This window comes from Mesoplodon mirus (assembly GCF_964341445.2).
Source record: "Mesoplodon mirus genome assembly, chromosome: X".
Lineage (NCBI taxonomy): Eukaryota > Metazoa > Chordata > Mammalia > Artiodactyla > Ziphiidae > Mesoplodon > Mesoplodon mirus.
In genome coordinates this window covers 72,285,888-72,303,874 of record NC_138981.1, presented here as the reverse complement: position 1 = coordinate 72,303,874, position 17,987 = coordinate 72,285,888, and the positions used below count along the sequence as shown (strand labels likewise).

General features: G+C 35.8%; 1 protein-coding gene across 3 annotated transcripts in view; it reads left to right on the top strand.

Moving 5' to 3' along the window:
* The first annotated feature begins 261 nt into the window (after nt 1-261).
* Nucleotides 262-17,987, top strand: part of CHM (CHM Rab escort protein) — a 185,111-nt gene continuing 167,385 nt past the window's right edge. For all 3 annotated transcript variants that reach the window (XM_082610723.1, XM_082610724.1, XM_082610725.1), the window contains exon 1: nt 262-318. In XM_082610723.1, coding sequence (XP_082466849.1) covers nt 270-318 — 49 coding nt within the window. In that variant the 5' untranslated portion in view covers nt 262-269. The remainder of the gene's footprint in view (nt 319-17,987) is intronic.

Here is a 17,987-nt window from a genome sequence, read left to right as displayed (position 1 = left end):
CCTGGCCATCAGAGTAAAAATCTACAACTCTTTTCTACCCCCAAACTCCAGGCTAAATGCACTACTGCACTCAGCCTGGAAAATGAATAGAGCTTTTAACATTCGCGTAAAACATTTCAAATACAATGCTGTAGCCGCCTATCTGGACCCGCCACCCAGGAACTACAATACCCAGAATGCAGTGTTTTCCCTTCCGCCTTCTACAACGGCAATGCTTAACTTGATCTCTTTTCCACAAGCAATAGTCACATGACACGTTTCCTGTCAAGATGGCGGATAATCTACCTTCGGAGTTTGATGTGGTCGTAATAGGGACGGGTATGTGTGGCTCTGGTACTCCCTGGACAAAGTGTAGGAAGTCTTTCCCGTTCCTACCTTCTCTGTCAGTGGCGAGGGTCGGCGAGAAATGTTGGGGGTCGAGCGTGAGAGGGAGGACGGAAAGGAAGCGAAGTAGTCTGGAGCCAGCGCGGGACTTGGCAGCTGCAGGGAGGGGCTTGGACCCGCGGTGCTTAGCGCCATTTGAGTGGGGGTCGATCTGGTCGATGTCGATTGCTGAGGTTGGTTGCTGCGGGTGATTCCTGTAATTTCCTTAGAGGGAGGTGGGTTTGCAGTGTCATGAGAACGGAGGGTGAGGATTTTGTCAATGGAGACACCTTTGGCATGACATGATTTCCTCCTTGTTAATTTCAAGGTGATATACCCCATCATTTTGTCTCGCCATTTCATAGGAATTTTTCTTATATTTATATAATCCTAGGGTGCAGTGCAGCTCGGATACATTTTGTTACTCAGTTGTTGCCCGTGTACATTTTAATTTACTAAGGCGATGAAACGGACTATTTTATGTTTTGCTGAGAAGCCTAGGGGGCTGTAATTTGTTGTGGTGGCCATTATTCCTGCTTTATGGTGCTGAAAGAAATCATTTTGCTTTATACCACCCACCTATCTACCCACAGCTAAATGAGCTGAGAACAAGCGTCTGTGAGTCCAGTTCAGGTGTGTGATCTTATCTTCCCCTTGTTTTCCCATCATTTATTCTTCATGTTTTGGGTGGTGCCAGAACTCCCCCTGCAATTTCTAGTCGACAAATTACACGTACAACACGTGGCAGAAAACATTTGGCAGCAGTTGGTATTTTGTTTTTCTTAACAGTGTAAAGGGTGGATTTTAGATGGGGTGAAATAGTTTGTTGGGTGGGGTTTTCTCCTGTCTACAGAACGTGGTAGGCTGGGGAACCCCGGTGGTTGAGACTCTGTCCATTGTGTTGATGAATTCAGTTCATTGTCTTCTTAAACAGTAGGAGCAGCCATGTTTCCAGGTTGGGAGTAAAAATAATAACTGCTTATTTTCGAATGCTTATTATTTGCTAATCGACGTGCTAAGCACTTTACAAGCCATATATAATCCTCACAACAATCTTGTTAGAGTACGTATTCTTTACACTATACAGAGGAGGCAAAAGAGCTTAGAAAGGTTGCAATTTGCTCAAGATCACACAGCCGGTAAATTTCCAAAGGTCAGTTCCATACCAGAAGGAGAATCAGTGGTTCTGACCCTCAGAGTTAACCCATATTAATAGAAATAATTGGGAAAACTTGGTTCTAGACCTTGCTTGGCCACTAACTAACTGTGTGCGTTGCTAGGGCTAGGAACTTAATCTCTCTGAGCCTCAGTTTCCTTGTTTTTGAACATAAGGAGGGTAAACTAGATAACCTTTCCAGTGTTGTCTAACCAAAAATTATCTTATTCTAGTTGTACCTGGGGAATTGTTTTCAAAACAGCACGGACATGTTTATTCTCAAGCTGAAAACTGCATGGCTACAGATAACCTTGCTGTAGCTGCTATGAACAGATGTTGGATGAGAACTGGAAGGAGTCAGCAGACGCTATTTATTCTCTCCAGTCTATCCTAAAACTTAGAACAATATCCAGTTTAGAATAGTTGTTATACCATACTTGGGTCCTATGTTACTGCCTTTTTTGCTGTTGTTGTTTTACCTTGGCACTTAGGGTGTTTTAAAAATTACTTTGAATCATTAAGATACTTTTTCTTATCTTGATTCAAATTTTAATTGATAAGAGTGCTAATTCTTATCATTAAGTGCTGTTAATTCTTATATAAGACATATTTTGCCTTCTAGTTCAGTTCATAATATGGATTACATCCATCCTGTTAGAGTCCGTTATGATAGAGGTAGGAAGATTCTGTGAGTGATCCAGAAAATTGCATCAGGGGTATCTGGTGTATTTGGAAAAAGATTCATTTTAGACTTACTTCCATGAGAGTAATGTTATTTCTCAAAGTATGGGAAGAACTTATTTGAGTTAGAAGTTTTTCATATCACTTAGTGAACACAATTTTACTTTTCAAGCACATTGTTTAAATTTATGATATGAAGCTTTGTTTTTAGGTAAGTCAAAGTGGAAAAATTGGATAAAAGCCATTTCCCAAATAAACGAATCCAATAATTCCAATCATTACTGAATAAGAATGATTTTTAATGTGTTTGGAATATTTCTGTTCTGAAATAGTTTGCTGAAAGTGGTCTTTAAGATGTGTTTGCCTTACTAGATGTACTAGCTTGAGTAAATCATAGAAAAATCAGTGTTTCAAAGATTCAGTTTTAATAACAAAAGCAGAATTAATCATGCATGTATCAGAAACATGAAGAAATAGGTTATGAGATGCAGTTTTTCTTTTAGCAGATTAATTATAGTTAAAGGTCATCAAGAGACAATTGCTTTATCAAGTAAAATAATCTGTGGATAATATTTTAAACCCCTTTGACCTTGATTAATTTGTATTTCTTTTCATTCTTCATAACACAACGTTTTCCTTAAGATCATGTTTTGAAGAGATTATGGGAAAATAAAGTTTTGTATGTATTTTCTTAGTTAAGCCCATTTCCTCCTGATTACAAAATACAGGAAATATCACTTGAACACCCAAAGGCAGAAGAATAAGATAAAGTACTTGAACCATGGAAAATATAGAAGAAAATGGAATAAGGAAGGAGTGCCAAATGGAGTCTCAAGGGAGAGGACAAAAATGGATATAGTGAGTTCAATATAAAAAAAATTAATGAAAAAATCATGACAATTATTTTTAAAAATGGATATAGTAATAAGTGTCTAGAAAATGGCCTTCAGTTTGGGTGCACGGTTGTCATTTTTTTTTTTTTTTTTTTTTTTTTTTTTGCTGTACGTGGGCCTCTCACTGTTGTGGCCTCTCCCATTGCGGAGCACAGGCTCCGAATGCACAGGCTCAGCGGCCATGGCTCACGGGCCCAGCCGCTCCGCGGCATGTGGGATCCTCCCGGACTGGGTCACGAGCCCGTGTCCCCTGCATTGGCAGGCGGACTCTCAACCACTGCGCCACCAGGGAGGCCCACGGTTGTCATTTTTAAGGCATTTTGCCATTTAAAAAGACATTTGAGTGATAATTTTGCGGGTTACAGAGAAGTATCATCAGTTGCAGGTTAAAAATAGTCCCAGTAGCATAATACCTCACTGCAGGTGACTTATCTGGCAATCTGTGTAATCTGTAACCCGCAGCAGAGCCATCCACTCAACAGAAGGGCAGACAAGATGGAAGTTATGAGAGTTATGGGATAATATCAGCATGCTTCTTACATAGAGGAATCCCTCATTCTCTTATTTAGAGCATATTCATTCTTATTTTAGAAAATTCTAGCATGCTCAGAGTGTATTAGAAGCATCTTATTAGAAGATATAGGAAACATTATCAACTTCTGCAAAAGCCGTGTTTCAGAGGTGTCATTAGACATAAGTGACAGTTCATATCCTTATGGGAAAGGGGAGAGACAAATACCGAAAATGCAAACCTACATCGGACAGCACAATGACCTGGCACCATTTAGTGTAGTGACAGACTACCCATTTTTTAGGATATTCAACCCACACTTACTGAGAGCCTAATCCCTGCCCTTGTGACATTTACTGTGTTGCCTATTCTGAGGAGCTGTTTGGGGTTCCTGACTGTCACATGCTCAGAGCTGTTTTAAGCCAATGTGGCCTTTTTATTGCATCCTTCTTGCTTTCTGAAGGCCACGTAGAGATTCATTCTGCATCCCTTTCCTTACTAAAGTACACCACACATATTATATTTTGGAATTCTTCCCCTAAATGGCCTGTGGAGTAGGCTAGCTTAACATTTTTCCTGCAGAGCATAAACACATAGATCCTATTTTGATTTAAGAGTTTTATTGCTAAAGAGTATGGGGAAAGAAGTGAGATAACAAAAATAACAAACATGGGGAAAATTACAAGGAGTATTGCTCCTAAATCCTGACTACCATGCTAGATCATGCTCAGCATAGTCCAAAATCGATGTGGCAGCATGGCATAATGGGAATCACTTAACCTTCCTACTGGGTAACTTTGGGCAAATTGCATAACATCTTGGGACATCAATTTGTTCATCTGTAAAGTGAGAGACTTAAATTAGGTGACCTCTAAGGTAGGCATCTACCAGCTCTAAAATTTACCATTGTGTGTGCATAATTATGACCCTGGGTCCTTGAGAAAAGACAATTCTGTATAGTCCTCTTAAGAAGTCAAGTCAGTGTTTGATATACTTCAGAAATTTTTCTATCAGAGTGGTTCATAAAAAAACATTTTCTTGGAAATGATAAGCTGCTTTCATCAGGAAAGGTCATGTAGGTAGCACAGCTCCATTTCTTGATGTTAGTTGAGCATTGAAACTTTAAGGTGGTTAACTTTGGCCAGCAGCTCATTGACTATAATGCTTATGATGGTGGTGGAGTAACTTCACTTCTCTAAACGTTGGGGGATAGTAATGTTGTAGGAGGTATCGTGGAAACTGATTTTTACTAAATACCTGTTTATGCCAGACTCTCTGCCAAGTGATTTCTCATATATGTATCTTATTTAATCCTCTCCCAGGATGCCTGTGTGTGGTTCTAATATCAGAGGATGTCCATACTTTCTCTGCCTGTATTTCCAAAAATCCATGAACCTGTAGTCTAGAGCAGAGTTGGTTTTTTTTTAAATTGCAAGATGCCACCTATTTGTGGGTCATGAAATCAATTCCAGCATTAAAAAAAAACAGAAGTAGAATAGAATACGTATTAGAATATATTACATGTATGCAACATTTTAAAAAATATTTATTTATTTTTGGCTGTGTTGGATCTTAGTTGTGGCACGTAGGATCTTCGTTGTGGCATGCGTGCTCTTTGTTGTGGTGCGTGGGCTTCTCTCTAGTTGTGGCGTGCAGGTTTTCTCTCTCTAGTTGAGGTGCGCAGGCTCAGTAGTTGCACCGTGCGGGCTTAGTTGCCCACTTAGTTCCCCGACCAGGGATTGAACCCACATCCCCTGCGTTGGAACGTGGATTCTTTACCACTGGACCACCACGGAAGTCCCAGGATGAGTATAGTTTCATGAAACATATATTTCATGTGTGTATCACTGTGTGAAGCACACACACATACATATATTCACATATATTTTGGGGGTGGCTAGGGGCAAAAAGTTTTAAAGTTTAGAGAATATTGATTAACTGAATAACATAGTGAGTAGGAATGAAAGTAATATTTCAAAAGTCATTTGGTTTTACAAATGCTATACCATCCATATGTTTTATTTACCTTGACATGTATGTATCTCATTTGAGAGCATAGTGTAGTGATTGACAAGGTGGCTGTGAAATGGGACAGATTGTGTTTGAGTCAGCTATGCCTCTTGTGCCACCTCACGCATGTTCCTTAATGTCTAAGTTTCAATTTTCTCATCTCTAAAAGAGAATAAATCTCACAGAGCTGTGTTGAGGATTCAATGGAATAATTCTGTAAAATGCTTAGTAAGTGCTCAGAAAATGTAGTTGATTTTTATAGCCCATAATGCCATACTGAGGTGCTTTTATCACCACTACTGTTACATGAATGCTTCCAAGGAAAGGCTCATAGCTTTCATGGAGAGCAGTGGAAAGATTCAGGTGTCTGAGTCATCTTCCTGCTCTTCCCATTGGCTGTTTGGTGGGAAAGACCTTTGTGTGTCTGTTACCACTATTTCTATCAGACTTCTTAACTGACGGTTTTCTTTACTTTTTTTTTTCTTTAAGACCTTTGTGTGTCTGTTACCACTATTTCTATCAGACTTCTGAACTGACGGTTTTCTTTCCATTTTTTTCTTTTACTCTGTTTTGTTCACCAGCTTTCATTTTTGTCATTTGTTTTGAACAGATTTGTCTTGTTTGAGGCATAATGTGAAACTCTTCCTTGTCAGTGTAAGAATGCTGAAGGAGCTAAAGAGAGCTTACAGGTTTTGCTGTTCTGAAAAATGCTTTGCAATTCTTCACGCATTTATTGATGGAAAAGTATGCCTTTTCTGCTCTCAATACCTAGAAAAGTAAAGGGAGTTATATAACTCTGGAGAAGACTCTCTGGAGAGGCTTACGCTTCCCTGTAAATCATAAGTTTGAGCCAATCCCTCAGAGAGAGGCGCATCTGTTACCAGAGTTCTCTCCGCAGCATCATTTTCATCTCCCATGCCTCACGTCATTTTCTCATTTTCTCCAGTATCATGATGTTTTGGAGAACTCAAGATACAGCAATTAAAATCAAACACGGCTGCTCACCATCACATTCTCATGTTTCACATAAAATCCCAATGCACAGAAACAATTATAATTCCATGTAATTGACCTGTTACTCATGCTAAATCATCTGTGCAGTTTCACTACAGTCTTTCCACTGAAAAGTTAGGCTGTGCCTGTGCCTGCTATGTATGTAAATGGTTTAAAAAGTAAAATAGTCTAAAAATCATCAGTTCCCAGTTTATATTACAAAACTACATATATATACACATACGTGTCAATATATACACATGTATATATTATGTATATATGCTAGAGAGATTGGAAACATTTTGGGGATATTTAGTTGTGACCAACAAAATAGGGATACTTTGAAAGATTGATATATTCTTTTTTGCTTTTCTAATAATCTTATTAAAGGGCAGTGTAAAAAGAGATGATAATTTATCACAGATACTGATTTCTCCAAGTGTGATTATGAGAGCTATCATGTTATCATAATGGGACTATTTAAAAAATAGTTTGAAAATAGGTGAAGAGACCAGGGGCAGCTTTTCGCCAGGGTAGTGCTTCACATGAGTGTTTGATCTCATATTAGATTTTACCAAGAGCTTAAGTGGGTAATGTCATACCGCTTGACTGATTTGGTTTATATCACATTTACAAAAGTACCAACATCTGCTTTTTCTCCTGAGTAGTGTTCATACATATCTTTTTTGTCCAGTCTAGTGTTGATGTTGAGTTACAATGGCTATTGGTTAATGGCAGTTTTAGTCATTTTGTATTGCTTTGAACTGTTTTGGATCATGTATCTGTGATCTGAATTTGCACATTTGTTAAACTGCTTTTCTGTATATGCATTTAAAATAATTATGGAAAAGTTTGCACAAGCTAAAGTACAGAGAAAGAAGGTTTTACATACAGATAGCAGGCGTATTAGGAAGATGCAGAGTTGTGTTCTAATCCTTAGTTTTCTGTTACTTTGGCATGAGCTATCTAGGCCAAATAGAGGACACAGAATTAAATTTAGTATGTACAACACACTGTTAAACAAATATATGAAATTATTTCTGGCATTTATTATGCTGAATCCAGTGCTAAGCCCTTAAATGCATTATCTCATCTGATTCTCACAGTAACCTTGTCTGTGTTAGATGCTTATTGTTATCTCCATTTTACAAATGTGGAACCTAAGGCTTAGTTAAGTTTGACTGAGGTCAAACTGTTAAGACTGGAGTTGCTCTGGGTAGGTATTAGATTGAGCTGGTTGGATTCTTCCACGTGAAAAAATACCTTATACTCTCAAGATTAGATTATTGTGTTCTAGCTTAGCAGTTGACAGTTGCTTCATTGTGGGGAGTTACCATTGTTGACATTAAAATCCTGATGTCAGCAAAGCCTTGTGGTGTTAACTCATTATTGACAGCATCATGACATCTGTCGTCAACTTGCAAACCTTTTGATGAAGGTGAACTGAATGACTTGGTTGTGTTTATCCCTTAAAACTGAAAAAAACAGAATCAGCCACTAAAGTAATGGCTAGAAATGGGATCAGAAAATACAGTCATATTTCAAGTGATAATCTGTTTCCCTAGGAAAAATATCTTGATTACAAGATATGTAATTTCCCACAGAAATAAAACCATTGTTAAAAATGAGCTATAGAGGCTTCCCTGGTGTCGCAGTGGTTGAGAGTCCGCCTGCCGATGCAGGGGACACGGGTTCGTGCCCCGGTCCGGGAAGATCCCACATGCCGCAGAGTGGCTGGGCCCGTGAGCCATGGCCGCTGAGCCTGCGCGTCCGGAGCCTGTGCTCCGCAACGGGAGAAGCCACAACAGTGAGAGGCCTGCGTACAGCAAAAAAAAAAAAAAAAAAAAAAAGACCTATAGGCTATTCGTGCATGTGCGAGGGTTTGCCATTTTGTCTTTTTAAGATTTTTTTTTTAGTTTTAAGCACTTATAAATTGAATTTTCAAGATCAAGTATGAGACTCATTGTTCTGTTTATGAAGCTTTTCTTTTTTTAATTGACTCTTCTTTTGGTTCCTATAGTTGTCAACAATTGTCAGCACTTGCAATGGATGCATCGTAATTGACAGAGTAGATGTGGTATCTTTTCCCTCCAAGGGCTGTGTCATTAACAAATAATATTAATAACTAACACTTTTACGAATATACTTCCAGACCCATGTGTATGCTATTCTGTTTTTTGCTTCACAGTATGTTATGAACATCATTCCATATTAATCAAATCTTCTTCCTCAGTGTCTTTTTAAAAAACTTTTCATTTGGAGATAATTCAACTCACATGCAGTTGTAAGAAATAATATAGGAAAATCCTGTATATGTTCACCCAGCTTCTCCCAGTGGTAAGTAAGATCTTGCATAACTACATGTAGCATAACCAGGTAATTGACCTTACCCAGTGACCTTATTCAGATGTCACCAGTTTTACATGTACTTGTGTGTGTTTAGTTCTGTACAGTTTTATCACGTGAAGATTGGTGTCACATCCAGATACAAAACAGTTTCATCATACTCTCTCATGATACCTTTTTATAGTCATTGACACCTCCCTCCTACCTACATCCCTAAACTCTGGCAACCCCTAATCTGTTCTTCATCTTTATGATTATGTCATTTCCAAAAGTTTATTAAATGTCATATTAAGTAGATGCTTAGTAAATATTATTTTCTATAAGTGTCCTGTCATTTATTTAAATTAGCAACTTTTGTTGGACATTTAAGGTTTTCAGTTTTTCACTTTCATAAAATAAGGCTGTGATGAACATGGTGTGACTAAATCTTTTGTACGTATTTAATTATTTCCTTAGGATAAATACCTAGAACTGTAACTGTTAAATTGAATTTTAGAGGGTGGTTACGTAAAGCTTTTGATTTGTATTGATGAATTGCCTTAAGGAAAGTTTGCCAGTCTAATCTCACCAGCTGAGTATGAGAATGCTTATTTTTCCATAGTCTTTCAACATTGTCTATGAATGTCTTATTCTTAATTACTGTCAACATCGTAGCCAAAAAAATATTTCCTTGTTTGCATTCACATTTTCAAATCATAAGTGAGGTTGACTATTTAATAGGTATATTGGTCAATTATGTTTCTTTTGTAAATTGCCCTTACCCATGTTTCTATTGTGCCATTTTTTCTTTTCAACATGTAATAATTCTTTATATACTAAAGACTTTAAATCTTTGTCATGTATTTTGTAAATTTGCCTTCTATTTTTATGGTGGTTTCTCATGTATGAAACTTTATAATTTTCACGTAGTGAAATCTATCAAATGTTTTTTTCTTTTATGGTTACTGCCTTTGGAGATATGCATACAAAGACTTTCCCTCCGAGATTAAGTAAATATTGATGCTTAGTTTCTTTTTTAATATTTTATTTTTTACATTTAAATTTTAATTCACCTGAAATTTACTTTGTTGTAGAATATGAGGGTTTTTTCCTTCTAAATCATTAGCTGGTTATTCTAACACCATCGATCGATTGTTTCTCCACTGAATTGAAATACTTCCTTTATTTTTTTTTATTATATGATCAGTTTTTGGACTTTCTGCCAGTAATCTGGGTGTCTCTTTTAGTGTAGTGGGAACTATAAAGTGGGAATAGACTGGGTCATCTGATCTGTAGAGAAATGATAACTTTCCCTCTTTGAAATCTCAAGAAACACAAGGCAATATTTGAATATATAAAAAAATTATAGCATCTACTCTGAAAAATAGCAAACTAAAAGAAAAAGGAAAACAGAGTAGAAGCATTTTCAACTCATAACAAAGGACTAATTACATAAAAATAATACCTTCAAATTTGTTTGAAAAATGTCAAGATCTCTACAGGTAAATGGGCAGAGAGTGTAAACAGACAAGAGAGGTTACAAATAGTCAACAAACTGCAGGGAAAATATTTTTTCTGATTAATAGTCAAATGCAAACTAACCTGATAATTAAAAACATTAAATTAAAGCAGTAATCACTAATTGTTGATGAAGTTGTATTCAGTTGAAATGCTGATGGTATTATAAATTGGGACAACATTTTGGCAGAGTAACAGTTCGTACTAAGAATTGTCAATATGTTCATTCCCTTAGACTCAGTAACTCCAGATCTGAGAATTTATTGTGAGAAAAATCATTCAATAGAGGTAAAAAGCTACAAGGGTGACAACATCTATTTTAAAGCTGCTTATCATAGTAAAGCTTGGAAATAATGTTGTATATCGAAGAGCCCTGATGTCTCAGAGGATTCTGGTGGACTGATGGAGTAGGCAGTTTTACAGTGTGGCCTAGGATATTTTTTATTACAAAATATCATACATACAAATGAAATATATGTGTGTGTATGTATACATATTTTTTATTTCTTTCTTTCAGTGGACAATAACAAAGTGAGTGGCATGTATGTATGACCCACCTAAAGAAACAGAACACTACCAGAATATTACCAGTACCATAGGAGCTCCCTGGGTGCACCACGATCCATCTCCCCTTCCTTTCCCACAGCTGTAACCATTATGGTAAACCGCTTTAATTGTCCTCTTGGTTTTTTTTAAAGTGTTTTTTTATCACATGTATATCACCAAACCATATGTTGTTAATTTTTCCTGTTTTTGACCCTTGTCTAACTTTTGGAATTCTACTTTATGTATTCTTTCTGTGACTTGCTTTCCTTGGTCAGTGTTATGCTTGTGAGATTCGTCTGTACAGATACATATAGGTGTAATTCCCCCACATACTCCCCCCCCCCACACACACAGCTATTATATAGTATTCTAGGCTTGCAAATCTTCAACTTCAGTAAGTTATGCATATTCACCAAAAGAATTGTATTTATTTGCCCTTTGGTTTTCAGCTTTTCAAGGCCCCTGCCTCCCTCAGGAAATGTATAATGTCATAAACACACATTCACGACAAAATAAGATCGTTAGGTACACGGCGTTCTGCAACTTTTTCAGTCAATAATTCTCACTTTTCTTTCCATTCCAGTACTGTTTTATCCCATGTAGCACACAGACCATGTTTAACTTTCTACATTCTCCCACCCCAAAATACCCTTTACAGCTGATATATGCAAACTTGTGTCCAGTTCATTATTATGCATTGCTTCTGGTTGTTATATCCTGTAAGTCTGTTTTATTCTAGCTTGTCTTTTTTTTGTTTTTTTAAATGATGACTGAGATGTCACAGAGAGACTAGGCCAGTGATCCTTACGTTTTAGGTTTGGCTGCTTTCTTCCTTGTAGTATCATTTACCTTGTTCCTCTAGACTGTCTTTTCCCTGTAAACTGAAAGTTACATCTAAAGGCTTGTTGGATTCAAGGTTAATGTTTTTGGCTAGAACATCTTTGGTGATATGGATGTCGTGTTGGATCATACCAGAAGACAAAATATCTGGTTGATCCACTATGAGTGTTGCTTAGGTTGACCCAGGATTAGGATGATGACAATATGATGCCTCCATTGTATGGATGTATTTTTGGATGTACTGCGCCAACAGGGAAGCCCCTCCCCTGTGTATTGAAAATAATCTGTATATTGCTTTTTGCACTATGCAAACATTCAATTTGATACCAGCTATTCACAGCATTGTTTTAACATCAATAGGTAGTCCTTATATGAATAAGTATTTTCATCAGGACTTGCAAAATGTTGTTTTTTTCTAGGTCTTTGATTCCTTCTTAATAGCTGCTTAATAGCTGCTTAATAGCTGATTTAATAGCTGCCCCTGAATGCCAATTTTTTAATTTACAAAAGGGAACATACCTTTCTAGTATTACTGGTATCTACCAATTAGAGTACCTATTTCCAAGATTGAAGCCATTTGGGAAGCTGAATTAATTCTAAGTTTGCTTGATGGGGATGGACAAAGAGATTTAGATGTCCTGAAGCCAGACTAGATAGGTTCCAGTATTAACTTTGCCATTTACTGGGTATATGACTTTGGGTAAAGTACTTAACCCCTGTTTTCAGTTTCCCCATCCTCTACTGCCTTATGTGTACCTGTGGACAAAGAATAGAAAATAAAGGAAAAACGAAAAGAAAAATTTGTTAGGGGTCGGGTTATGGCTGATTAAAATATTTTCTTTAGCATTGTATCATATTTACAGTGTAAGAGAGGAAATGAAAAAGAAAAGTAACTGTCCTGCTGATTTTAAAGTATTTTTTAATATACATTTTAAAGTGTAAAATCACTGGCAAGTGATTCATAAACCTTTTACATTGATTTTGGTTTATCCCTCTTGTTACAGCATTTAAGAAATTCTTAATGCAATAAAATTGTAATTTTCATTAGATAATTTTTTTTTTTTTTTTGCGGTACGCGGGCCTCTCACTGTTGTGGCCTCTCCCGTTGCGGAGCACAGGCTCTGGACACGCAGGCTCAGCGGCCATGGCTCATGGGCCCAGCTGCTCCACGGCATGTGGGATCTTTCCAGACCGGGGTATGAACCCGTGTCCCCTGCATCGGCAGGCGGACTCTCAACCACTGTGCCACCAGGGAAGCCCCATTAGATAAAATTTTATCCTTTGTTTTATTTTAATAAACTCAGTGTAATCACTGTTCAGCTTTTTAATAAGCAGGATAAGATAATTATCCTCAGTGTTTTCTCAATGATACTGTAGCCAGTTTTCTCTTAGATACATAATGAGACTACATTTAAAACTTAATTTGAAGTGTTTTACCTTAAGGAGTGGTATATAGTAACAAATTCATAGGCCCTTTCAAATTTAGTTTATAAGGCTCATAAGGTTTTTTTTTCTCTACTTTTTAAAAAATGGATTTCATTATAGGATTTCATATAAGGAAGGAAAATTATTTGTTGTGTGATTTTGTAACATTCTTGGAATGAGCACAGTCTCATCATCTATTTTAGTCTCATAGCTTTATAAATAATACAGTAAAGGTCATTTTTCTTCTGTGGCACGTAAGTAAAATATGTTCTGAACAAAGAAACTTTATTTTCCTCATTACAAGTTAAATATTGTTAAAGAAACCTTATTTTCCTCATCACGAGTTAAATGTTATTTGTTATTAAGTTTGAAGAGAGCTCAACTGGGATATCCTTTGCTGTGAAAAGATCATTTTGGTCACTTAAATTGATACAACAGAAATATTAGTATTAAGAAAATTAAGTAAAAATAAATTGTAGTGGAATCTGCTTATTTTATTTCCTGGCATGGAATAGGTCTTTGGCAAATATTTACATTACTTAATAAAACTTTCATTAAGAGATTTGAGTTGATATAGTTTTCTCGGTTTAGATAAAAAACAAAATGCTAAATCTCTGCTTTCCAAGGGATTATTTTATTTGGTAGACCCAGCCTTTCATTAGATCTGTAAATTTGGTATTAAATTTTATTTTTTAAACTTTTTATTATGGCCAGTTTCAAACATAACAAAATAGAATAAAATAATTCCCCATGTACCAATCTCCCAGTTTCAACAGTTATCAATTTATGGCCTCTTTTCTTCTGTACCTTCCACCTTCTCATTTCGTGATCCAATCTTGGATTATTTTAATGCAAATCCCATATATTATATCATTCCATCTGTAAATATTTCAATATATATGCAAAGGACAAGGGCTCTCCTTTTTAAACATAACTACAGTAGCTTTATGCCCTTGTTTGCATTTTCAGTTCTTCCTAAGGCATTTATCCATTGTATTTCTTTGCTCTAGTACTCCTTTTAGCTTAGTTTTTATTTCTGAAATGATTTTTCTTTCATTTCTTCTTGAGTCATTTTATTCTTTTTTCAAGTATTCCTATTATCTAATCACCACACTTTTTAAGTTTTTCTAATTCTGATTTATGTTCTTTCAGAGCGTCTATTATTTTCTTAATTTCTTTTAGCTTATAGTACCATAGTTAGTTTATAGTTTTCATCTAATTTGCAAGCATGTCTTTCTGGGATGCTTTCATTGTCTGTTAGGCTGTTATTTCACTTCTATTCTCTCTCTCATGTATATATATATTTTACTGTGCATTGAATGGGATTCAACAAAGATCCTTTTGTTTTGCTCATTTTTAAGTGAAAAAAAGTTTTCCTTGTGTTTTTAATAGGGAGTGTGGATCAGGATAGCTTTTCTAATTAACTGCTCTAGAGCTCTCCTGTATTTTCACCAAGTAATCCAAAAAATAGCCTGAGATCTGAGATCTGATAGCTGTGTCACCCTCCCCCAGTTTTGTATGGGCCTTCTCTACCCTTTGCACCTATTTTCCCTGTTCTGCTGAATTTGGATTATATTCCCAAGAGTTACTCCTCTGTGCAGGGATTTATCTAGAAGGACAGTTTTTCATTTTCCTAAGTTCATAGGGCCCAACTCCATTCCCACTCCCTCACCACCCTAGCACTCCCAGGGGTTCCTTTGCACTCATCCACAGGTTGGAGCCTGTGAAGTCCCCTACCACTTTCTGCTGCTATTTTCACAATGACCTTGCAAGCTTCCAGTGAGTGCCTGACAGCAGTTTTGGGGCTCTCTGGCTCTCAGCGCTGTCACAAATTTCTTTGTCTTCCCTTCATTTCCTCTTGCACAGTCTCTGGTATCACGTTGGTCTTATAGCTATTGAAGGTTTGTAATGACCCACTTGTATTTTGGAGTTCATCACGATATTTTGTCATCTAGCTTTGTTGTAGATGTTGTCCCTGGGAGTTTGGTTTCGGTATCCTGGTTGCACTGTCTGTTTTCATGGGGTCTCAGGGAGATTCAGCAACTTTGCTGCTAATACCATCTTATCCTGTTTTTATTTTTAAGTTCAAGTAATTTGCACAAGAACAGAGTCCAAGTTGTTGATCTATCACTAGCAATCACCTTTGAGAACTTGCAGCAAACCTTATGGGTCACTTATTTCAAGCTCTTCATTTTATCTATAAGGATATTTATAAGGAAGCTGAATTCCAGAGAGGTTAAGTGACTTTTCAGCTATTTAGTATAAACCTGAAAACAAGAATCCAATTTTCCTAGTATTGAAACAGTGTTCTTGTTAAACATTCCTAAAAGTTCACACTATATTGAATTTTTAAAAATTAACATAAATTTTGTGAGTTAATATTTTAATGGATAGTATATTTATCCAAAGTTCTAAAAATTACATAGATATTAATAACAGTATTTTCTCCCATGAGGAAGAAGTCCATAAATATTAAATTACTACATTTATTAGTATGTTTGATATTTCGTGTAGGTCAAAGTGAATTACAATAATTGTCAATTTAAAAACAGTCTTTTTATCTATACTTCTTGGAATTTCCCTAAGCTATTTCACTGGCAGTTTTTTTCTTTTTAAGGTAACCACTGAAAAGTAAATATAAGATATAAACCTTTTAACTAATAATTTAATAAGAATGAACAAAACTACTTAAACCTGGGTTGAAATTTAATTTCTGTCTAATTTTGTGATGTCACTTTTTTTGAGCAGCTGTGACATGAGATAAGTGGGTCGCTTTACCTTTGCATTGCTCAATCTAGTCAGTTCTGTACCTAATGTTGTTTATGCTTTGTTTACGATGGTACAGAAGGTCTGTACATAGGGTTGTTTAAGTAGTAAAGGATGTGGCTCTCTAAAAGCTTCTTATACTCACAAGTTTTTCCTTGCCAGTAATTCTACTTTATTCCTAAAAAAAAGAAGTTATTCTTTATAAAAAGTCGCAGTAAATTTTCTAGTTCTATGTAATTTTCTTTCCATTCTGGTCTTCACTAGTTATAAATAACACATGAAATGACTTTCAAGGTAGAAAGCAGGAATCCATTTTGAAATGTTCTATAAAATAAAGATTGATTTATGATTTCATATGATTTGGGCTGAAAGCACTCAGGCTTTGCCAGGTCATCAAAGTCCTGTCAGGGGAATCTATTATTTATTGTTTGATATGCTGGGAGTGGTGTAAGTATTTAATGTTTATCTTATGTAAGTATAGTGTTAGGAAAAAATCAATTTCAGATACTAATACAATTTTAAGAATAGACCATAGAGTGCTAAGCTAAATTAGTTGTAAACTTAGTTGTAAGTGATGAGGTTCAACATTAAGGATTTGGATTAAAAGGGGATTTTGAAAAATGAATAATTAATGGTTTCGTTCCTATAAAATATTTTAGATAAGATTCTTGAAAACGCTAATTTCATACCTTTTTGGGCTTGATTTTAGCTTAGCTTCGTTTGATAGTGAAACATCTTTATTTTATCTAGACAGGTTTTGGAAAATCATAGAGCTGGGACTATGTGTTTGTTATATGATCATATAACATTCTGTAAGCTTCTAATATATTTTTTTCTGGTTGCCAACTTTATAACAGAACCTCAACTGAGAAGGATGTAATGTAACAAACCTCAGTTTCCCCTGTTACAAGCTGTTATGAAATGCTAATGTAATACCTAGTATTTACCTGTGTTTGATAAAAATGACTTGCCAGTAAAAGTTGATGATCTTGCATCAGATTTATACATTTTTCCTACAATCCTTTGGCAGAGTTCTTTGAAACAGCCTCATTAATAAATTTAATGATCATATTTAATGTGTGAAATGTTTAAATGATATTAAGTATTTGATGAACTTCTGTAGCATACATCTGGAAAAGCCCTATAGTGTATGTATAGAAAAGGCTATTGGACTTCTTTTCAAAAAACTATTTTAAGTTGTTAGATCTTTGAGGATAACTTAAGTCAATAGTAAACAAATGGTAGTTTTTTTCCCTTCAAATAACTTAAGTATAACTTCAGGTAACTTCAGATTTGTTATTGAAGGGGTAGGAAGAGAAGGGAAGAGAACCAATATTTATTGAATGTCAGCGACGTGCTAGGAGACACTGTGTAAGGTGTTTTATATCATTTTTTAACCTATTCCTCCCTATATCCCTATGAGATATATTATTAGCCCTATATTACAGTTGAAAACATTGTCCTTGTATATTTGTACTCACATTTTTTACGGTGTGTTTCCAGTGTAATGCTGTGTGACTTAACCCTGATTATTTGTTTCTAACTCATGTCTGGCTTTCCCTTGTGGGAGAGACTGTATAATTCATTGTAATAAGCCTATATATGTTCCATATAAATGCCTCACAAGGATGTTGTGTGAATTTGAGTAATGATTCAGAAGCTAAGTCGTTCACTTTTTATGGTGCCAATTGTTTTAAAAAAAAGGCTTTATTTTGAAATTAGTCAAGGGTTTAAAAGGTATTAAAATTGAGCTTATAAATATTAATTTAAGCAAAACAAGCAGTTAGTTGTTTTACTTATTTTGCTAAATTATAAGTAAGACCAAAAAGTTTAATTATGTTAACTTTTCCTAAATAAGAATTTTAAAAAAAGTGAAACCTAAAGCTCCAGTTTTATGCAAACTCATCCTTCGTGCTGTGCCTAGAGTTATTTTTCTGAAACACTGATTAGATCTTGTTCT